Raw genomic sequence first — 24,890 nt, forward strand, 5'->3', positions numbered from 1 at the left:
AGAGTGACCTTTTTAAGCTTAAATAAACAGATGAAGTTTTCTTTTATTTTATTTTTTGTTAATTTATTTTTAAGTAATTTAAGTACACCGGGGGCATTAATCTCATTAGTAATAAATAATTAATAATATTATTTGTGTTTAGTACCTTTTGTGCCACAGATATACTAATAATAATAAATAATTAATGGAATAACAAAGCAAGGGTTTGCGATCCATAAAGGCCTGTAATCTCTCAAGAGGCTTGCAGTCTTTGTAAAGAAGATTATTTGAATATATGAAAAGGTTTACTGGATGATTTTCTGGACCTGCTTACGGAACTTTGTAAGTGGATACCTTTATAATATTACATTTAAATGAACATATTATACTTATTTATACGTAAACAAGCGGTGATATATATACGGCTTAGTGGTTAAGCCATCGGCCTCCTAGTCGAGGGTTCGGATTTCAATCAGGGCATTCCTAGTAGCATAATCTAAATCACTGTCCATGTCCCGCTCAATTTACGTATAGTGCTGTTCTTGTCGATAGTATGATGATTAAATCTGTTTGCGTGTATGATGTGCCGAGGGTGTTGTAGGATATTATTTAAAAAAGTGTAATACGTAACAACTTACAACCTAAGAGGGATACTTAAACAAACCACAAATTAAATTATTGAAACTTATCGTAACTTATTCGCGTCGTTCTAACACCACGTAACTCATTTTTTGGCGGTTTCAACATTTCAAAGCAATTTGCTAGAGAATTGAGCAGAGAGAATTGAGACGAATATGTCCAACAGAAAAACGTTTTTTCGCTCTCCTATAAAGTTGATAATTTTTAATTGTAAACGCAGTGTCAGTTATCTTTTACAAGTTAGCCTTTGACTGCGATTTCACCTGGTATGGTACCGGGCTAACTTAGAAGGGGTATGGAAGTACAGTGGACCCCCGGTAATCAGACAAACGTTTTGTAGGACATTGTCTATCGAATTTGTCGGATTATTTTTACAAAAGAGTACCTTGTAATCCGACATATTACAAATCCAATGATAAGATTCTATATGTCATACATACTCTGAAGTGCAAATCATACGTCACTACGTATGACAAAAGTAAATTCAATAATAATAGACATGTCGGATTACAGGGGGTGCCGGATTAGACAGGGGCCGGATTACCGGGGGTCCACTGTATATGGAAGTATGGCAGTGTTAGAGCTTAAACGACATTAATCTGCTACGTTTTGTTAATAAAGACCCGCAGTGGAGGTGTCCTCATGCTTCGTAATATTTACCACCAGGCAGCAGGGTATAAATTTCGTTGCAACCACGAATTTATAGTGAAACTACGTGCAGCGGGGAGCGAAATATCATGACAAATGGGGTATTACGTGCGCAATAGCTTCATTATTATTGGTTAAGGATTACATGACTATTACGTTTTATGCATATTGGACCTAATAATATGGAAATTCTAGAGATGTATGGCAAGAACGAATCCATACGATGGCAAGGATACACGGACCTAAGGCCCAGTTGCATGAGAGATGGTAAAAATTACACTACAATTACCGCTAAACAAACATTCTAAGACAAAAGTGGGCAGGCAACATCAAACGAGTCGCACGGAGCCGCTGGATTCAGGCAGTGCAAGACCGCGGCGTTTGAAAGTCTCTACAAAAGTCCTATATCCAGCAGTGGATGTCAGCTGTCAGTTGACAATGATGATGATGATGATAACTAAAGCTACGAGGGCTTCAGATGCGCCTTACACTTAATCATAGAAACATACTGATTCGTGCTACCCACTTGGTTTTTTTAACGGTTAAAGTTAAATTATTTACCGTAATGGACTTTAATACCGTGCATTGAGGTGGTTAAAAAATTAAACCACTTCTCATGCAACCGAACTCTAACCATCAAAATGTATACTACGAATCATTTATTTTTACGAATACATTTTTTTGAATTAATTAATTAATTTTAATAATTAGTTTTACGAAAAAACTGCACTGCAATTTGCTTTACCAAAGCTCCTAGGCGGATAGCCCTGCAGCTAGTGAAGCGAATTGCAATCCCTAAAACTGAAGTTTAGCAGTCAATATTTGAAAAAGCTAGTTCACTCCCTTGTGTCGGGCATCCATTTGCCTATTGCATCCATATTTCAGCGTACAGTTCTAGCTCGGAATGTTTTTACAGTGGTTTTTGCATAGATCTTCATAAATTAAAGTTGCAAATTACTAGTCAATACTAGTGCATCAATAAACTGAGTTGAAATCTAGCAAACTTTTACTATTTACTCTAGGTTTAAGTATTATTAAGATTAGATGCCCAGTAAAATTATGAAATAAAAAACAGCAAGGAGACTCAATTTTCACAAAATCTTTTGGGCGACAAAGTGCAAAAAATTTCAGTTTTCCTTGTTGTATATCCAGATTTTCAATAAAAAAAATTATTAAAATAAGTAAATAAGTTTTACCTGGATATTACAAAGCTTAAAGTTAAAGCCAGTGCTTGTACCAATTCATGGAATTGTACCAAAACTTTAACATTCAGAGTTGTTAAACTCCTTGCAGGAACCCGCAGACTGGAGTTGGATGAGATATTGTATTTTGCGGACAGACCTGCAAGACTTGCTTCTAAACTACTTTGAGATGGAAGCTAAGTAGCAGTTTAGTTTTACTTCAATATCAGTCCGGTCTTGTTATCGAATAATCTTTATTTCGGATTTAGACATCATCATCATCATGACCCATCGCCGGCTTACTACAGAGCACGGGTCTCCACTCAGAATGAGAAGGGTAAGGTAAAGGGTAAGGTAAATAGCAAACTTTTACTATTTACTCTAGGTATAAGTATTATAAAGATTAGATCCCCAGTAAAATTGAAAATGAAATAAATAAGAATAGCAAGGAGACTCAATTTCTTTACGCAACAAAGTGCAAAAATTTTGAGCTTTTCCTTTTATTAACCCCCGACCAAAAAAGAGGGGTGTTATAAGTTTGACGTGTGTATCTGTGTATCTGTGTGTCTGTGTATCTGTGTATCTGTGTATCCGTGGATCTGTCTGTGGCTCGTAGCTCCTAAACTAATGAACCGATTTTAATTTAGTTTTTTTTTTGTTTGAAAGGTGGCTTGATCGAGAGTGTTCTTAGCCATAATCCAAGAAAATCCGTTCAGCCGTTTGAAAGTTATCAGCTCTTTTCTAGTTATTACTGTAACCTTCACTTTTCGGGGGTGTTATAAATTTTTAATTTACACTTATGACTTTTGGCCATTCATAGCCTACCTCGCTGGCCAAGTGCGGATTGGCAGACTTCACACAACTTTAAGAACATAATGGAGAACTCTCAGGCATGTAAGTTTCCTCACGATGTTTCCCTTCACCGTTAAAGCAAGTGATATTTAATTACTTACAACGCACATAACTCCGAAAAATTAATAATTGAAGGTCCCCGGGTTCGATCCCGGGCTGGCACCTCATAATTTTCGAAGTTAAGAGTTATAAGGACGTGTATGAAGTCTGTCAATCCGCACTTGGCCAGCGTGGTAGACTACGACCAAAACCTTTCTTATTCTGAGAGGAGATACGTTCTCAGTAGTGAGCCAGCGTTCATAGTGTTCAGTAGTGAGTTCATGATGTTGATACTAGGTAAAGGAGTTTTTACAAAAATATCTTCTGGAACCTTACCTCTAACCTACCGTTGTTTCACACCCACAGCATTTATTTGCTTTTCACATTAATTTCGTTAATGTAAATATTACCTCGAGAAACACTTGCCCGCCGTGTTCTCTCACGAATTTACAGTTTATCCTCTTAACCGCTAAGTTTGAATAATACTCCGAATACGTAAATATTATTCTATTGTACACGCCTGTTTAAATTGTTTTGTTAAATAACGGGCTGTGTTTTAATTAAATTTATTTATTTATATTCAAAAGTTTATGACGTCACACCTGTGTATTCATACAAGCTCCCTTCGTAAGCAAGCGTTTTGACGTTTGATAAAAAGTCATTGATTTGACTAGTAGTCAAAGATCGAGGTCATTGACATTTTACACTGAAGACGTCTAGGTATCTTTGAATACTTGAGTGGGAGTGTTAATTTGAAATTGGTAACCTTATCTCTGTTACAATACAGTGGGTAGGTAGGTAGGTAGGTGGGTGGGGGCATATAATATGGCGGGGGTGCGAAGAATCTTGCTCGTGTGGATGTCATCAATTAGTCGCTGTAAATGCCGTTTAACACTACGCGCCAATTAAACCCGAATCCCTTTGAACATTCTCGATATTACACTTGCTTTGTCTAATGCTACACGGATATTGATGATCTAATTCTAGATAATATAGGTACTAGCTGATGCCCGCGATTTCATCCGCGTGGATTTAGGTTTTTAAAAATCCCGTGGGAACTCTTTTATTTTCCGGAATAAAAAGTAGCCTATGTTACTCTCTGTCCTTTACACATCTCTATGTGAAAAATCAAGTTGATTGGTTGCTTAGTTAGGGCGTAAAGGATGGACAAACAAACAAACATACTTTCAATTAGTATAATCGTGACCGACAGACATTCCACACTTGCTAGAAGAAGCTCATTTTCTTCTCTATCATGAACTTTTATAGTCCAAGGTGCTAGGACCGCCAGACATTACTTATTTTTTGAAAAACAAAATGTGTACGATAGAGTAGTGTTACGCTGCTAGAATGTGCTGACAGCCAATTTAAAGATATCAGCTGCTGAATGCACGTTAAAACATTAAACTTTTCTTAAGGTCTGAGTGCTTATAAATCTAGTCATTGAATCAAACATTTAATCTGGGCATATAGTACAAAATCGTACGTCTATGAAAGAAATAATTCAATTGAAATCAGATTATGTGTGATTGTGTGATCGGTATTACAATTCACAACTTAACTACATCGTTCAAGCCCAATACAACGAAACATAACACTAAAATCGTTCCTAAATCCAAAACGCTCATACACTGTCGTCGTTACGATACTTGCTCGCTGGCTAAAGTTTAAAGCCAAAATTTCCAAACTAGCGTTCCATGAATTTGTGCGATTTTCGCTGAGAAAACAATATTCAAAATAAGCTCTTTTGTCAAGAATAACAATTTGAAAACTATGCACTTGTTTAAAGCCTCCACTTCACGTTGATGCATTGCATTCGGCGACTGCATACCAACGAACGTGTAGGTAAGCGTTGTTATCGGTTTGTTGCCGACGTTAACAAAAATGAAAAAATAATTAATTTGACTGTTCTATATTGACATTTAAATTACATAGCCATTGAGATACGGAGTAGTTGTACAGGTGTAAAGTCAGATGAAGCCATGTAGAGGCCCTTAGGCAAACAAACCTTGGGACCTCTTTTCAATTTATAAATAGATGAACTTATTTTGTGAAAATAAACCTAATATCTTCGTGAAGTAAATTAAGACTTTAACTTAGATATTTGTTTTCGCAGTTTCCCGGGGTTTCTGTTAATTTAGTAGGTATCGAATCAGCGTGTTAAATATAAAATTGATTTATTAAAATAAATCTGTTGAAATATTTTTTTACAAAGACGAATTTCATAGCCTAGTATAAAATTTCGCTTCTGGGTCTCGAGCACTAGTCCCATAGGCAGTTGCCTATGATTGCCTACATTATTTATAGATACTTAACGGTTTTGCTGTACAGCTGGTTGCGCTAGCGGTGACTGTATGTGGAAAATATTACTTGTATGCCAAATACGACAGCGCATTCACTGAGTGGCCAATGTATACAAGGGGCATAACGAGTTATTAATGTGGCCAGTGGCGCGCTAAAGACAAACTTAGCATTTCCGCAACTCCGCACTCTCATGCAATTTGAATTGCTTCGCTAACAAGACTTTAGAGCCTTTGCACGACTTTATTACGCGCATCTGAAGTTATTCAAATAAATTATGTTTGCGTAACAATTAGTGGCGCACTACAACAAGCGTGCATTTCCGCAACTCTGCACTTGCAATTCGAATTGCCACTTCGTTAGCGAGCCTTGTAAGGTTGGGAGGGTTCCTGGAACTCAGCGATGTGTACGATGAACGAACGTGTATATGTCGCAGGGTAATGATAAAAACCGGGATTTGATCAAATCTCTTAGAGATATGATCAAATCCCGACACCTAGATATGTTTAGTGAAATGATCAATTTATGTTGTTATTATAACATCTGCCGGGATTTGATCAAATCCCAGTTTTTATCATTTCCCTATACTATTGAAATATTATAGTACCTATGCCGGATTGTTTGGTGCATATATTAAATGCACTGCCTTAGTCGTTCGTTCAGGGAGACGCGACGTGTCTTGCGGTTATTCTGTTCCTGGGAAAGCAGGTGGTACCCGCGGCACGGCGGTACTAACCCCGGACCAAAACCGCACTTATCCAGCCAGGCCGCCCGCGGGGAACCCGGCAGGGGTTCGTTCTACGTTGCTTTACCCTCTCCCTAGAGCTAATCTGTAAATTAAACCAAACGTGCTTGACAACGCTTCTACATGGATTAAGACTTAAGTTATTCTATAAAAGCTGAAAGTTTCTGTGCGTATTGTCCCCAACACCGGAAGGAACGATCAGCAACTATAAAGTTCGAACCTTGATGGCTTTGGGAGATAACAGGTAACAAAGGTGTAAAAATTCTTATCCATTTTTTAAATATTTTCTTCGGAATAGTATTAGAAATCACATCATGCATTGCAAGATACGTGTCTGGCAGTGCAAGTTTAATTTAAGAGCGGCTGGCAGGGGGTTGCCACGACACTAAAATATTAAAAAATTACGGGTGATAGATATCTATATTATATGCAATTATACAGCAATTTGAATAGCCCATTTACATTTCACTATGGGTAGTGGTTGAATGTTTTGGAGAGCCATTATTCGTTCGTTTTAAACAAAAAAAAAAAAAGAATAGGTAAATACTTTAAAACAATTTCACGAGCACCATGTTCCAACAAATGGAGCAAAACAGATCCCGTATTGTGTACAGCCCAATTTTGTTTGTAGTTGCATTCACAGTTATTTAATTTATTTTTTTGTCGATGTGTTCACAGCTGTATGATTTTTATTTTTTAACGATGCCGATGCTACGATTATCATTAATCGTTATAGTACTTAGTTATAGATAAAGTATCGAAATAGTCACAATATCAATACAAAATGATTTCTTTCGTAACGTTCTATTTATTTTCAATAACGTTAAAAAAGTTGTAGGTATAACAATATACATACCCAATAAACGCATAATAAAAAATTGGTCAGTATTTTAAAGTAAAAAAATTAGTACTAATAAGGTAACTATTAATGGATAAGATCTCCGTTTCATTATTTATATTTATAAATTAATAAATATTACTAAGCTATGATTAATATGTAGGTATCTTCCAATAATGTAAATATAAAAAAATATTGTATTTATTATAAACTAGCTGACCCGACAGACTTCGTCCTGTCAAAAAGATTTGTAATGTGGTACATTGCTTAGACAACATTGAGTGCTTGTAATTTAATATGAACTTTATACCATAACAATAAAGCTCAAATTGACTACGTTTTAGTTAGAAATCATTTGTATGGGAAAAAGAAAAGGGCTATTTTTAGGGTTTTTCCAGCAATAATTCTAATTTTTCTCGCCGTAAAAACCATCCTTGAACTTCAACGAACATTTAAAAAAAAGATTTGGCCAAATTGGTCCAGGCGTTGTTGAGTTATGCGCTTACCAACACATTTTGCGATTCATTTTTATATTATAGATATTGTATATGAAAAAATATTGTACTTACAGAAATATTCTTTTACTTTTGTGTAGATTATTTCATGTTTTGTGTGCAATAAAGTTTTTTTGAAAAATAGCTATTCAATCAAAAGCAAAGCTTATTTGAATAAAAACTTTTCTATTTCTAAAAATAAATTTTGTAAATTATTTGTATCCATTCGTGTATTGAATTGAAAAGCTCAAATACGTACTTATTTGTAAGGTCGTCTGTAGGGCTAAGTAGATACCTATTACACGTCGGGCACTTCTTTACCCCAAACCTATTCGACTATTAAGAGGGCTCTCTCCGTCACTCGCTTCTACTCGCTTCATACAATCGTAGTTCCTATTTCATTTGAATATTGAGCAACCAAAGTCCATGAAATATTTCTAGAATATGTCTGCAAAATTTCATGGACTTTGGTTGCTTAATATTCAAATGAAATTGGAACTACGATTGTATGAAGCGAGTGGAAGCAAGTGACGGAGAGAGCCCTGTTAAGATATATGTATAGTATTATGGTGGTTTGGCTTTGAAAAAACCTCAATAGACCTTTTTGCGTTTATTTTCAAAAGGAACTAAGCATAAACATTACACTTTTTTTTGTTTTTGCATGTTTAATAAATATTCTACGTTCATAATATTATATTGTAATGATAGTAGCAATTGCAAATAAACACCAATGAGTTAGGGAAGTCAACTACTCCCATATCACAATACAGGACGAGTTGCTAATATAAATAGAGAATGGGACGAGTTACGAATCCAACGAGATGCGAACGGGACTGAGTTGCGAATGGGACGAGATGCAAACGAGACGAGCTGCGAATGGGGCGAGATGCGAAATGGGACGAGATACGAATGGGACGAATTGTTAATTAATCCAATTAAATACCTACACATTTTTTATTTGGAAGCTAGAGGCCAAAGTGCAAAACTTGCCACTGACAAAAGTTACATTCTGGAAAATTCATTTTCTAATAAAGTGCATTCTCATGCACCGTCAATACGTTGAAATTGCACTATGGTGCTTTTTCGAGACGTTCTATTAAAGTTTATCGCCTGCACACGTTTGCAAAGATTTGAAAGAAAAATTCTAGTGGATATTTTCCAGACCATTGTGTATGTCTAAAATATTGCTTTTTTAATCCAATACAAGTTAGCCCTTGACTGCGATCTCACCTGGTGGTAAATGATGATTCAGGCTAAGATGGAAACGGGTTAACTTGGAAGGGGTGTGCCGTAGGGAAGTTTCATTAAAGCCGTACAACTGATTCGGCATGCCGAAGTCTCCTACCAGCCCAGATCAAAGACAATTTAGAAATTATAAATTCCAAAACTGCCTCTATTGGGAATGGTCACCTATTATACACTTTGATCACCAATAAGAGGAAAATGGGTTGCACAAATTCAATTTCGCGGGACATCTCTGTATATTATGTATATTGTATACTATACTAGCATAATAGCGACTCTCTGCAATACATAAAATATGTATATGCTTGTTTTCCATGAATGTGATTAAAAAATAATATACCTATTATTATCAAAAAAGTAAAAAAAATATCTATTCTGAGAATAAGTCCAAAATTGCTAGTAAAATGCTACAAACATTTCCGCTTCTCTGAGCTCTCATGAAATTTAACGTACCAACTTTGTTATCTAGTTAGGCTAGTTTTGTGCCCAAAACTGGAATTTCAAATGAATCAGTTTGGCTTTTTAAAGTACAAAATAATATTTTATTGCTGTACCTACCAATATTATAACAAAATGTCCGACCCTAAAGCTTTTTAAATATAATTTTTGTACAATTCGAGCTTTCGCATGAATTAAGTTATATAGAATTCCGTAGAAACGCTTTGTTTTCCCGGAATAAAAATATCCTATGTCCGTCATCAGGAAGTGAGCTAACTCTAATATCAAGACCGGTTTATCGCTCTAGGCGTAAAAAGTAATACAATGATATACTCTCTCTATATTTATATGTTACCTACTAGATAATGCCCATGCAACTTTGCCTTCGTAGATATAGATTTTTTTTATTCCATGAGAACTTTTTGATTTTCCGCAATAGAAAGTAGCTTATGTCTGTTTCAGAGATGCAATTAGTTACGAGTATCTCGGTGACTTTCGTCAAAATCGGCTACACGGATGGACCTTTAAAATCCCTGTGAGAACTCTTTGCTTTTCTGAGATAAAAAGGAGACTTTGTCCGAACTATGTATGGATTCTGGGATGCAAGCTATCTCTGTACAAAATGACATCAAAATCGGGTAAAAACAGACATATTTTCGCATTTATAATATAATAATCTAATAAAAGCATGGATTTTTAAATAGATTATGAATCTATATTTTAAAAAAACACTTAAAGTATCATCATCATCATCAACCCACACCGCTAGAATATTATTCAGAACGGGTTTACTTCCAGAATGAGCTTGGTGGAATATGGCACACACCTTTGAGAACATTACGGAGAACCCTTAGACACACAGTAAACTAAAATATATATAGTAATATTTATCAAAGAGTAAAGTAGTTTTAGTAATTAGACGCTTGACACCAGCTAGGACTAGGATGAAATCTACCAAATACCAATTTCAGCTTTACCCTTGATGACCAAATATCACGGCCTACTGAAATGTTAATGTTTAGATTAAAATATGATTTACATTCCTCACGATCCCAATTTATATGTTAATTCGAAATAGATCTGTTAGAAATGATAAAATCTCATAAAGCTTAATGTATTAAAAACCATTAGATTCACTTTATACTTTTGATTTTCTTTGATTACAGAGAAATACTGATTACTTTATTTTGATTCAATTCACGGAAAAACGTAATGAAACCACGTAGAACTGTGCTAAAACTATTCGACAACGACAAAGTCTTTACTTGGTATAGATACTTTCAACATCAATCTATAACTGACAGTTTCTGAATCTCATCAGCATTGGTGGCTAAGTCCCCTGCAGCATCAGGATTAAGGATTTGGAATCCAAAATTTTTTTATGGAACAATGTCGCAAAGTTTCTCTATCAATTAAAAAAAAAAGGAAATCGATTCAGAAATATCGGAGATATCGGGGTACATAGATAAAAAACTCCTCCATTTTTTAAAGTCGGTTAAAAAGTAGCCTATGTTACTCCTTGGTTAATCCTCTACTTGTCTGTAAAAGTCCTGTCAAAGTGGGTTCAGCTGTTCCGAAGATTAGCCCATTCAAACAGACAGACAGACAAAAATGTAAAAAACGTGTGATTCGGTTATGGTAAAGTTCAAATAACCATATTATAAGCTGAGTATGAGGTAGTTATTTCGAAATTACAGACAGACACTTCAATTATATTTATTTAAAAAAGTAAGTATAGATGAATTTTGCAATTTTATTCGTATTATATGAATTTAATTTTATTCTCTTTGAAATACACAAATGAGCATTGCTTTTAATATATTTTCTGCTAAATTAAATGTTTGCGAAAACGGTACGATGAAAATTAAAATAGCTTGCATATTATAATAAAAGATGCCGAGTGTATAATTTGAATACTTAAGTCACTTTGTGTTTTTCTTTATCATATTTCGATAAAGAATGTATTCTAATGTATGAAGATATTATCATTGTACAAATTGTACCTACATCATTTTATCATTTTTCTGTTTCCCAGCTTTTTGACGTGACAACGTCTTATAATTTGATAGAGCCGGCTGCACGCACGAAAAAACTTGACTCATGCGGCGTTACCTCGCTCTGAGGCGTTCCATGTAAGGCTTGAAGTGCAAGCGAGAGCGCGGAACGAGCGACAAAGAAGCACAATCGGCCTTTGTTGTCACGTTCAACTATCGTCAGTAAACCGACTTTACAGACAACCAATTTTTTTTTTAATATTAGGATGTTTTTTTTTTTTAAACAATATTAGTCATTTTAATCATGACTAACATTCCCCTTTCCCCTCCAACTAAGCGTTAAGCTTGTGCTAGGAGTGGGTACGACAATAGTGCAACGGGTGGGGTTTGAACCGTCGACCTTTCGGATTTCAGTCCGCTCCTATAACCGTTGAGCTATTAGATCATCATCATCATTATCAGCCGATATACGTCCACAGCTGGACAAAAGTTTCTTGTAGGTATTTCCACACACAGTCCTACTGTGCCGCCTGAATCCAGCGGCTCCCTGTGTCTCATATTTTTTACTAGCTGATGCCCGCAGCTTCGCCCGCGTGGATTGGTCAGATCCCCTGCAGCATCAGGATTCAGGAGTTGGAATCCAAATTTTGTATGAAACAATGTCGCAAAGTTCCTCTATCGATTAAAAAAGAAATGACGCAAATCGGTTCAGAAATTTCGGAGATTTTGGTGTACATAGGTAAAAAAACACAACTCCCTTCTTGAAAGTCGGTTAAAAAAGTAGCCTATGTTACACCCTGGTCAATCCTCTACTTGTAAGTGAAAATCCCGTTAAAATCGGTCCAGCCGTTCCGAAGATTAGCCTTTTCAAACAGACAGACAGACAGACAGACAGACAGACAGACAGACAGACAGACAGACAGACAGACAGACAGACAAAAATTTTAAAAATGTGTGATTCAGTTATGGTATCGTTCAAATAACCATATGACCTTAATATGTGGTAGTTATTTCGAAATTACAGACAGACACTCCAATTTTATTTATTAGTATAGATGATATCTGTCAACATAGTGGGGGGACGGTCTTCCAAGTTCCAACACTGCGCCTACCGGGTTCTGCTGGGTAAGGTTCAGAAATTAGAGTTGTGGCATAGGTATTATCGTGCATAATTAGGTGCACTAGTATTGTAAAGAGGCAAAGTTCCTTAGTTTGTAGTTAGGAGGTAATGTCCGAAACTTCACATCCGATTTCAAAATTATTTCACTGATAAATAGCAACATTTTTTGCAGTTATTATGCAACGCGGATGAAGCCGCAGGTAAAAGCTAGTGTATTAATAAAATAAAAACTCGGTGGAAAATTTAATTATGAAACATTAATTTGGTATGGGAAATGTTTTCCTAAAGACCGCACGTTTTGAATAAAGATTGTATTTACTTCACTGAAAGAAACCGTGGGTACAACATTTTATTCTGTCGATTTACATTGTGGAAAAGAACCTTGTGAATATGGGAGACGAATATTACTTGTAAATATTGTATTTTTAATTGGGATTCTTTACTAATTTGTTTGCAATCACTATCCATATTCTAAAATTTATAATATGTGTAGTGATTGTTTCAATTTTAATTAAATTGAATGTGAAAGTGTGTTTGTTTGTTGCTTTGTCCTTCATTCTTGTTGCAACGGAGAAACCGGATTAGCGTGATTTTTGCATGAATACCTAAATAGCTAACAGAGTGACATAAGTCACTTTTCATCTCGGAAATCCTATGGGATTTTAAAAACCTACCTCCACGCAAAGTCGCGGGCATCAGCTAGTGATAATATATTATATGTGAAAAAGAAGAAACCAAAGTTGCATACCTATTATCATCTTCATGGCGGTTGGATGAAGATGCATTTCTTGGTTGCAAGATGCTTAGGTGCAAGCCACACCGACAGAGCTGAGATGCAGTAGCGTTTCTTGATAACTACTCAAACTAATAAAGACTCTACTTCACTCCACTCCGATCTTTAACATTTCTTCTTTGCAGACAGCATCCAAGAAAGCAAAAATTCTACGACAGGCTAACCCTGTTAATGAGTTTCGCAAGCCTGGGCGATCGGAGAATCATGGGATACGAGAAGCCTCCAAGATTGTCGTTCATAACACGAAAATCATGAAATACTTTGGCCCGGTGTGCGTCGTCTCACAACTCATGTATTTGTATGCTAATTACGGCGACCTTACTTTTGATATATTGGGCATTATTTTCTCGATTTTTCCTGCTACTTGTTTGGCTAATGTAAGTATTTTTCAGACACAATTATTAATATTCAACCTCAAGCTCCAAGACACTGGCGAGACGCTGCGGAAGCATACTTATACAGCATTTTTTACTTTTTACTGCCATGTGCTAATGCACAAACGTTCACCTAGCGAGAAACATATCACACCTGGAGAAGTCAAAAACATCCTGGTCAAGAAGCTGTTGCTATTCTTGGTGACTATCAGTATAGGATGGGAGCTGAAGATGTTAGATCGGCAACGGTCAATGTAGCACAGGATCTGGAAAAATCCAATGCATACCTGTACCATAGTGGTGGAGCGGAGCCAAAGGCACAACTGTCTTTCTTCTCTCTTCTCTTCCAAAGAAGAGAAAAGAAAGACAAAAAGATAAAAAGACCTACCTACCAACCCATATAGATATGTACCAACCAAAGACTTGAGTCTTTTTACTTGACATTAATGTAATTCGTATGGTGTAAGACCACACACGGAGAATAGTAATTTAAAGGTACGCTGGTGTTATGTCAATGTAAACACATCTTAGTTTGAGTTACTCCACTCCATTCTGGAGGTGTGCGTTATGCCTAAGATAAGCTTAGAACATAAAACTCGTAACAGCAGCACGGCGCAACGGAATCGAGTCCAACGCGGCTCCTACTATAAACAAACCAGTCAAGTGCGAGTCGGAGTAGTACACGAAGGGTTCCGTTACATCGTATGAGAAATATCACTTTTAAATTTTATGGCGGTCATTTTGAAAATTTTAGTATTTGTTGTCATAGCGGCATTAGAAATACATATTCTGTGAAAATTTCAACTCTGCCTATTACGGTTCACGAGATACAGCCCGCTGACCGACGAACGGACAGCGGAGGCTTAGTAATAGGGTTCCGATGGCACCTTTTGGATACGAAACCCTAAAAAAGGATATCATGTGACCATTTCAGGTCAACATCGCGTCATCTAAATTGAAAAGCTATAAACGACTCATTGGTACGCTATTCACTGAAATACACTTGCACACTGTTTACAAAGAAAATAAGAACGATTTTGTGAAAAGTGTAAGTATTTGATAATTATTTTCTTTACTAGGCAGGAAGATAAAACACTAAAATTTCTCATAAAGAAAATATTCATCACACATGGAGACTCGCATAAGTACCTACCTACTCTTATTTATTATAACACCTACTTAAATAACTTTTACTTATTCCAAAATTTACGTTTTTCTTAACTTATAATTGGGGCATTTCACGTCAAGCGGACAACCAAAAAAAAGTGAGGTCGTGAATTTTGTTTATACTCTGGGCCCCAAGTCTGCTATTTTACATGATTTGTCATTGAACTACAATGCAATTTTAATTCAATTACCATTGGTTCATAATTTCGTAGTCTACTAAATTCACAATGGCCGACCGATGGTCTTGTAATTGGATTGCAGTTGCATTGTAGTTGGTATTGCCATTTGCTCAAAAAGCGTTTGCCGAAATGAGTCCAAAAAAAATAATACATATTAAAAACGTTTATTTAAGCTAGATTCGATTATAAATGTTATCTATTTGTGTTTTAAAGATTAAGCCTTAAGTAAAATGATCATAATAAGCCAAAAAGATAAATTTTAAGTGCGATGTAAAAAATAAAATGTCAAAAATAATTATATTTCATCTGTAACTGTCGAAATGACATTAAATGTCAATGTCATTTGATAGTTCTGCAATTTGAATTTTGATTTTTGATTTTTGAGGCGACTTGCGAATACCTACCTAGGTAGACAGAATATTTAAATCTGTGAAGTGTGAATATTATAAGGGACTGCGAAAATGGTAGTAGTGGAGCAGATTTCGTCGCTGCTAGACTATTTGGAGAGCCATTCCTGTCACTGCAACCGCACCAGTGACGGGGCAAAGCCTGGCTAAGCGGCGTTCGCAGGCCAGGCTTGAGCAGATATCGAGGCCAAAATGCAGACGCATTTTGGCTCAAGCCCAGGCGACGGAGAACTTGGCTGCAGCAATTGTCAGACTGGGGACTGCAACAAACCAAGCTGCTGCTAGGCTGGCTGCAGCAATTGAAAAGTTTGCTGCTGTATTTAGCAGGACAGCAGGAGGAGCAGGAGATGCAACGAGTGTTGCATTCCCCTCGAAAAAGGTTGCCTTTTTATTCATTTAATATTTAAAATTCAATTTACTCATTATATTAAATTGAATAAACAGTAGTTTATTGTTTTCAGAGATGTCGCACAAAACAGCTATCAGGATCAGAATCTGATGACTACATTCAAGGTACAATTTAGTATCTGTTCAAAGAAATTAAATGGAAAATACTCTGGTAATGGTGTCAGATCAGCAAATTATTATCAATTACTATGCTTGGAGTTTCCAATATTAATCTAATCAAATATTGAATAGAAACAGACATTACATTGTGGAATTCCATGATATTTAAAGAAAAATTAATATTCCTATGTGGCGCTATAATCGCTAAACAGTTATGCGGATTATAGGAAATAAATATTATTTTTTCTTTAAAAATCTAATCAAAGTCTAGTCAAAATTCAAAATCATTTATTTCAATTATTTATTATTAACTTCATGTATTTCTCCACAGCCTGTTGATGCTAGCCTGCTGCAGCACCCTACCTTCAAGCAGACCTTGGTTGACTCCATGGCTTTGTGAATGCTGTGCTTCAATAGCACTTTCCAACTCGGCCCTTGAATTGTTTTCATCCTAAAATATACAATAATGTTGTTTATTTCATAATAATATTACTCTTATATATTAAGGATGTTTTACTCTTTTTTATGTTAAATGAATAAACATATTTGTGGAAATTTGTATTTTTTTTTAAAAATAAACAAAAATTAAATCACATGCCTGTTGCAGACGAAGAGCTTCCACAGGCATGAGTGGAGGCACGTGTGTTGGTCTTGTTTGCAATACTGTGCAAAATATAACATGCATTTACAATCTTGCCTGTGGTGATTGGACTGTAATGCAAAGCATGTGCTCTGAGCAAACATCTGAAAAAAAAAATTTACAACTAAATACCCAAACTATTGCTAAACATGATGAAAAACCCTTGTAAAACCAAACAAACACTGGCTTAAAAGCAATGACAGCACAATGGCGCATCAATGATAGTTCAATGGTGATCCAATGGTCATTGCAACTGTCAAACTATTAGCAGACTACGCTTAAATTCGATCATTGACTTGTCATTAAGTACGGGACTACCAATTATTTACAATTGTGTCATTGAAGTGTCAGTGGCACGCCATCGGAAAACAATTGTGACGCCATTGAATTAGTAGACTACCAAAATTGCAAAAAGTAACAATCAAGATGTCATTGATAGACAACTGAAACACAATTGCAATAGTAGACTTGGGGCCCGGTCAGTTATACTTCTAGTAGACGTGGATATATACACACAATGTTTTTTTCGTATGATGCTTTATTGCTGAGTTATGAGCTTTTAAAAATTTACTAAGAATGAAGTCCGTTATTTTTGGATGCTTATTATTTGTAACAATTCATTTGTAAATAAAACTAAAAAGCATTGTTTATTATAGTTAAAAAGTTGAAATTTTTATTTTTTTTATCGAATTCTAAATTTAAATTTTTTAACGTATAGTAAACCGGAAGTGAACATTTCAAATCGATATTTGAGTAACTTGGCCAAAATAAAAATAATTTTTTTTTACCGTGAATTAAAGCTTACATGTACTTATTCTTCACCAAAAAAAATTGTAACGTGATGTCTAATAGTTTAGGACTTAGTAGCCCAGTAATTTGGTCGTCAAAAAGGGGCTTATCTGGAAAGTTTTCAGAAAGTTATGCAAATTGGTGGTTTTATAGATTTCGATGTGCTCTTTCCGAATTTTTATTTTGCCACCTCGTACCTTTGCCGCTCGCGCCGCCATCTTGGAAAAATGGCGCCCAAAAACAGTTTTTTCACGATAACTTCTTTCCCATTCATTTTACGACAAAAATTGCTATGTAACAATTAAACTAGAGACAATTTCCTACAATTTGAGTAGTCACCTTTTTTTGTAGACTCAATAGTTTCAGTGTACGAGCGCCACAAAGCCCACTCCAACACTCGTTTTGGCTAAATAACTCATTTCCACACCACCATGTGGTAGAGTGAGTGGCGTGATTTTTTTTTACGGTATCTCCAGGAGAGGGTAGTCACCTTCAATTTAAGACATCACTTCGTTCAGAGAATACTAACATTCTTCAGAATTCCGCTCGAGATAAGAGTAAATATACTGCATCGCAGTTTCGATCTCATGTGAATATGGACCTTTTTTTGGGTTTCGAACCCAAAGGATGCCAACGGGACCTTATTACTATGTCTCCGCTGTTATCCGTCCGTTTGTCTGTCAGCGGGCTGTATCTCGTGAACCGTAATAGATAGAGAGTTGAAATTTTCACAAAATGTGTATTTCTATTGCCGTTATAACAACAAATAATAAAAATTTCAAAATGGCTGACATGAAAAAAAAAACAAAAAAGTAATGTTATTTCTTGTTTGATGGTACGGAACTCTTCGTGTGCGAGTTGGGCTTGCACTTGACCCATTTTTTTATTTTTTTAGTTTGTAGTGCGAGGTAAAATTTTTAATGCACGAATTGCGATATTGTGTATTGACTGCGACCACATTATAAACATGCTCGAGATGCCGAAAAATCGGTCAAGTGCGAGTCCAACTCACATAGGAAGGGTTCCGTACCATAATACAAGAAATAATGCTCTTTTTTATTTTATTTTTCATGACGGCCATTTTGAAATTTTTATTATTTGTTATTATAACGGCAATAAAAATACACATTCTGTGAAAATTTCAACTTTCTACCTATTACGGTTCATGAGATACAGCACGCTGACAGACAGACGGACAGACGGATAGGCAAACGGATGACAGCGGAGGCTTAGTAATAAGGTCCCATGGGCATCTTTTAGGTTTAAAACCCAAAATAAAGGCTCATATGCACGTGAGATCGAAACTGCGATGCAGTATATTTACTCTTATCTCGAGCAGAATTCTGAAGAATGTTAGTATTCTCTGGTCGAACTGATAGCTTAAATTGAAGGTGACTACCGGCTCCTGGAGATACCATAAAAAAAAATCACGTCACTCACTCTACCACATGGTGGGGTGGAAATGAGTTATTTAGCCAAAACGAGTGTTGGAGTGGGCTTTGTGGCGCTCGTACGCTGAAACTATTGAGTCTACAAAAAAAGGTGACTACACAAATTATAGGAAATTGTCTCTAGTTTAATTGTTACATAGCCATTTTTATCGTAAAATGAGTGGGAAAGAAGTTATCGTGAAAAAACTGTTTTTGGGCGCCATTTTTCCAAGATGGCGGCGCGAGCGGCAAAGGTACGAGGTGGCAAAATAAAAATTCGGAAAGAGCACATCGAAATCTATAAAACCACCAATTTGCATAACTTTCTGAAAACTTTCCAGATAAGCCCCTTTTTGACGACCAAATTACTGGGCTACTAAGTCCTAAACTATTAGACATCACGTTACAATTTTTTTTTGGTGAAGAATAAGTACATGTAAGCTTTAATTCACGGTAAAAAAAATTATTTTTATTTTGGCCAAGTTACTCAAATATCGATTTGAAATGTTCACTTCCGGTTTACTATACGTTAAAAAATTTAAATTTAGAATTCGATAAAAAAAATAAAAATTTCAACTTTTTAACTATAATAAACAATGCTTTTTAGTTTTATTTACAAATGAATTGTTACAAATAATAAGCATCCAAAAATAACGGACTTCATTCGTAGTAAATTTTTAAAAGCTCATAACTCAGCAATAAAGCATCATACGAAAAAAACATTGTGTGTATATATCCACGTCTACTAGAAGTATAACTGACCAGAGTATAAACAAAATTCACGACCTCACTTTTTTTTGGTTGTCCGCTTGACGTGAAATGCCCCAATTACTTACTCGTATAAAGAAAAAAGTTCAATAGGATACTTTACTTTATTTTATGTACTTAATAAGTTTAGTTACAATCCATCCTAAAATTGTAAATGCGAAAGTAATTCTGTTTGTTCGTGAACTTTTTACTGCTAAATCACTAGACAGATCTAGACGAAAGATAGATAGCTCTAGGATAATTTATCTCGTAATATTACGATCTGAATCCGTGAAAATACGGATATAAAAAAGTCGGACCGAACTCGGATATTGCTTACTGTAAGGTTATTTTTAAAAATTGATTTGCGTTGTCAAAAATAATATAAAATTATTAATTTACCTAATGCAGGTAGTTTGATAAAATCGATATTTGGCTCATTCGATGTCATCATCGATGTATATGGATTAGCCTTTCCCATACAATTCCGTCCGCAAAAATACGCTTGAATCTTACGTCATCGTCATTGACAAAGTCAAGAGACTTTTGCAATTTCTCTTGACTTTTTGAGCGCGTTTTTTATCTTCGAAGGGCCCATCCATATACATCGATGGATGTCATACAATCTGTTGCTAGGAGGCCAACAAGATTGAACTTGCATAAATACGGGTGTTTCGAAGGTTTTAGTTCAGTCTCCTTCTGAGATTCGGAGCGATATCGCATATTTTCGGTATTTGGATTGTGAACTGAATAATTAGATGTTGTGATAGCAATCACGCTCTAATTAAATTATTTATTTTGGCATTAGTTTGTTTAGATTAAAACTCTCGGATAACCTCTACACATTGAACTTGTGTTTTTTGTGTTGGTTATGGGAGGACATTCCAATAATTCGATAAAAATATTTAAATAATACCTACTTTTCTGAGTGACGCCAATATTACGCACTAATCGGATCTCTGATCCAAATCCGAGGTGTGGACATCTTTGACATCCTACTTCATTATGTCCGATTTGAATCCGAGGCACATCCTAGATGTTCTCACGGATGACGCAAAGAAATCGGATGACGGAAGTCGGAGCTAGTGTGACGTAAGCTATCATACAAATAGTATAGGTTCTTCGGAACGTATTTTCACGGATTTGGTTCGGATGTAATCGCCCTAAGAGTCTCTACGGGATTTAAAAACCTAAATATACAGGGCCGAAGTCACGCGCATCGTCTGAAATATAAAAGAAAACTTTCTAACATAATAAACGTACCTACATGAAACTAGAAACTTCAGATTTTGTCTGGAGATTTCCCTATAATGAGGTACATATCGACCCCCACTAAGCAAGGATTTATATTTAGGCTTTTATTTACTAATTCTTCTTCTTTATGTGCCTCTCCATTTACTGAAGCTCAGCAGTCAGTTGTTTAAACTTCTCCTTGTCCATAACTAGGCGGTATAGTTCTCCGACTGTTTTTATAACAGTCCAATCGTTTAATAACCCCCGACCCACAAAGAGGGGTGTTATAAGTTTGACGTATGTATCTGTGTATCTGTCTGTGGCATCGTAGCTCCTAAACTAATGAACCGATTTTAATTTATTTTTTTGTTTGAAAGGTGGCTTGATTGAGAGTGTTCTTAGCTATAATCCAAGACAATCGGTTCAGCCGTTTGAAAGTTATCAGCTCTTTTCTAGTTTTCTTGTAGAAAAGAAGGTTAGATAACCGTTAGGTTCATAATATTATGTCAATAGACAAATGTCAAGCTGTCAAGATGGACGTTGCCTAAATACATAATTATTTATTCGAAAATGATGTTTTGGAAAACTCAAATACTTTGGATCGTCGGGGGTGTTATAAATTTTTAATTTACACTTGTTAATTTACACTTGTGTACGTAACCATGATTTCTTGCTTCTTCCTTGTTACTAATTTAACTAAATCATTTTTTAGAGGCTACTTAAAACTGAGCGCTACACACGCTGGACGACGTGCTATTTAGTATTCTTCTTCATCATCAATTGGCTAGGATGGATTTGTATAACTGCTGTGAATAACTATAATAACAAAGAACTAGGTATACAATTTTATTGTTGACGAAATTAATCATTTTAATTGACAAAGTTGCATGAAAGCAATCAGTTTTGCATTTACATCTCCACACAAAACTGAATTCATCATTATAATCACCTATCACTTGTCATTATTGCACATGTAGCTTTTCAGAATAAGAAGGGCTTAGGCCACGGTTCACCATGCTGGCATGATTGACATACTTTACAGTTTACACAGCTTTGAGAACCTTATGAACTCTCAGCCATGCAGAGTTTTCACGATGTTTTCTTTGTCGTTATAGGAATATAATTAATTTCTTAAAACACACATAACTTCAAAAATTTGAAGGTGCATACTGCATACCTACCTGGACCGAACGTCGGGACTCAGATTGTGAAAGATTATGTACCTACTTACAACTTACAAAAGTTGTAGGTGAGAACTTACACAAGCTCTAAAGTCTAAACTGTAACATATAGCCTTCAGAAAAGAGTCTTTTGAGTTTTTTGCCTGCTCTTTTTTGTAGAACCAGTTTCCGAAACAGTGCTAGAGTCACGACTCACGATATGTCATAAGAGCTATAAGTTGTCCTACATATAATATAAAATTTGCTTACTACATTTTTGGTTTTTTTTTTTTTTCTAGTTCTCAACCACACGGCCCGACTACAAACTTGCGTTTTCTTATGGTTACCTCTTGACTATAGTTACAATTTCCAATATTGGTATGTCATTCATACCATCAATTTTCATATCGTTGGCTGCGGTGTGACGGTAATAGCGGTATTTCAATCCCTGAACAACATATTCGTTTATAACCTCATCGGACATATTCAAATATTGAAACATAAAATAAAAACCGATTTCGAAGGAGACTTAAGTGACGCAGAAGTCCATGAAAGGCTTGTTAAAATTATCAAGTACCACTCATTTATCACACAGTAAGTTTAAAAATTAATACTTATTTAATTAAGTATATTTTTTTTCGATGTCAGCGGCTTCTGCAATTTCACCCAATAGTAAGTGTTGGTGGAGTCTCATGACTCGAGTACACATTAGCCAACTGCGATTGGCAACTCTCGGCCTATTTATGACACTTGCCGGTGGCCATGAATATCTGCTGCACCAGACGACTAATGTATTACAAGCCCTTCAAAAATATTTTGTATATCCACCGCTTGATTATAAACATTCTAATATTGACCATGGTTTTGACCTAAAAAGATACTTCATAGTTCATGTAGTCAGTCGAGGGGAGAGATTATGGGGTTATGATTATTATATTAGGGTGAGCCACGAAAAGGATTGTACTGACTGACTGACTGATCTTATTTCCATGATTTGGCTGGAGGCTTTTTATTTGTTGACCAGTCGTTCGGGTGCTACGACCATAAAGTCAGCTCGTCCTAAAAACAAAGGGCCCTCATCTTACTGTATGTTACACTGTGGTAATGGGTGCATTTTTATTATTCTTAATCATTAATTTTATTGCAGTGTATTCAAAGAGGTCGAATATGCATTTGGTTTCAACGTTATAGCGAATTACACACAAAATCTTGTTGGAAATAGTATTGTTCTCTATCAACTTATGTATGGGGTATATTTTTTTAATATTTTGTTATTATTCTGCATGTCTGCTTTTTAGGCATAATTTTTTTGTCAAATCCGCAATCCCACAACAATCCCACATTCTCTACAATCCCACATTCAATGTACCTACATCTTTAATTTAAAAGGTTCTGTTGGAAATTAATCAATTCTTCTCGCTCAATTTCTTGCTAGTGTGTATATGTAATTTAAAAAGCTAATTTAGAGGTTTTCTACTAATTTTGTTATGACAAGAAAATTATATTAAAATTTGTTTAATACCTTGGGGATTATAACAAAATCGATAACTTCATACTAGGACGTTTGAACCAAAATACTTAAAAAACATAACATTGTATAATACAGGGGAGAGAAAATATGATGTTATACATAACAATGATTATGGCATATACAGGTGGACCAATTTTGATGTCATTTGTACTCGAAGAAGTTAAAAAACAGGTAATCTTTTTCCATATCTTTTCTAAATGCAATATTAGGAACTACGAGATTTGGAACCGCAAACATTAATAGTAGGTAAACAAAAGTAATGTCTACAAATAGGCTATTTTGACTGCTCAGTGCATTCGGTGAGTGCCGGACATGGTAATGCAAATTGCGCAAAGACATAAACTGTATACTATTTGATGTTTAACTCATAAAAGTCAGCAAACAGCCAGCGCTGACAAGTGGAAAGTCAACGTCAATATATTATGGCTCTACACGAACACGTGTAAGGCCATTATATCTGGTGCCGATCCGATATGCCGAGCGCATTGGCCGATCGCGATGGACCAATGTGAAGGTGTACCTACTAGTCACTTATCTAATATAGAAGTTCCTCATGTTATCGTAGGGCATCAGTCCCTACTGCTCGTGGTATGTATAGTTTTACGTTGAAAAACGAGCCTCAAATTTAAAATAGAGCCTCAATAGCTCAACCGGTAAAGGAGTGGACTGAAAACCGAAAGGTCGACGGTTCAAACCCCGCCCGTTGCACTATTGTCGTACCTACTCCTAGCACAAGCTTAGTTGGAGAGGAAAGGGGAATATTAGTCATTTAATATGGCTAATCTTCTTTATAAAAAAAAAAAAAACATTGAACGGTTAAATTGAAATAATTTTATCAAATATTTCAGACCGATGATCTGCCAGAAGTAGTATACAGTATGCCATGGGAAAACATGTCGGTATCCAATCAGAAGACTGTGCTACTTATTTTACAGCGGGTACAAATTGTTTTCGAGTTTGAGGCACTTGGAATATTGATTGCCGGTGTCAAACCAATGCTTTCGGTTAGTACTTCCGTTAGGTAATTTTTTTTCATATAAAATATAACCTATGTCACCCGAACCTTTACGACGAATCAATTGATACCTCATTCATCAAACTCGGCCCAGTAGTTTAGGTACTACGGTGGAACACACAGAATTTGGATACAAACATACATACATACATAAACGGCTAAAATCATAACCCTTCCTTTTGGCTTTGCCGCAGTCGGGTAAAAAATGACGCATAAATATTTCTTTTCAGATATTGAAAACAACATTTTCATATTACGTGATGCTGGAAACCACTATGTCAATGAATTCTTAATATTCATAATATCTACATTTTACTCGTACATTTTCTCACGAGCAGCATAATATGGAAATAATTGCACTATTAAACAATAAAATCGGTCAAATAAATTATTTCCTACTCGGAT

The 24,890-nt window shown here is 35.6% G+C and overlaps 1 protein-coding gene across 1 annotated transcript; it reads left to right on the forward strand.

The window, feature by feature from the left end:
* The first annotated feature begins 13,439 nt into the window (after positions 1–13,439).
* On the forward strand, positions 13,440–24,858 carry LOC123869284 (odorant receptor 22c-like). The gene is given in 9 exon segments (XM_045912129.1): positions 13,440–13,544; positions 13,547–13,683; positions 14,615–14,728; positions 21,492–21,615; positions 22,239–22,533; positions 23,087–23,189; positions 23,546–23,641; positions 24,319–24,474; positions 24,716–24,858. Coding segments are annotated over 9 exon segments (1,155 nt in total). The 5' UTR covers positions 13,440–13,477; the 3' UTR covers positions 24,779–24,858.
* Positions 24,859–24,890: the final 32 nt, after the last annotated feature.

This window comes from Maniola jurtina, chromosome 11 (assembly GCF_905333055.1).
Source record: "Maniola jurtina chromosome 11, ilManJurt1.1, whole genome shotgun sequence".
Taxonomy (NCBI): Eukaryota; Metazoa; Arthropoda; class Insecta; order Lepidoptera; family Nymphalidae; genus Maniola; species Maniola jurtina.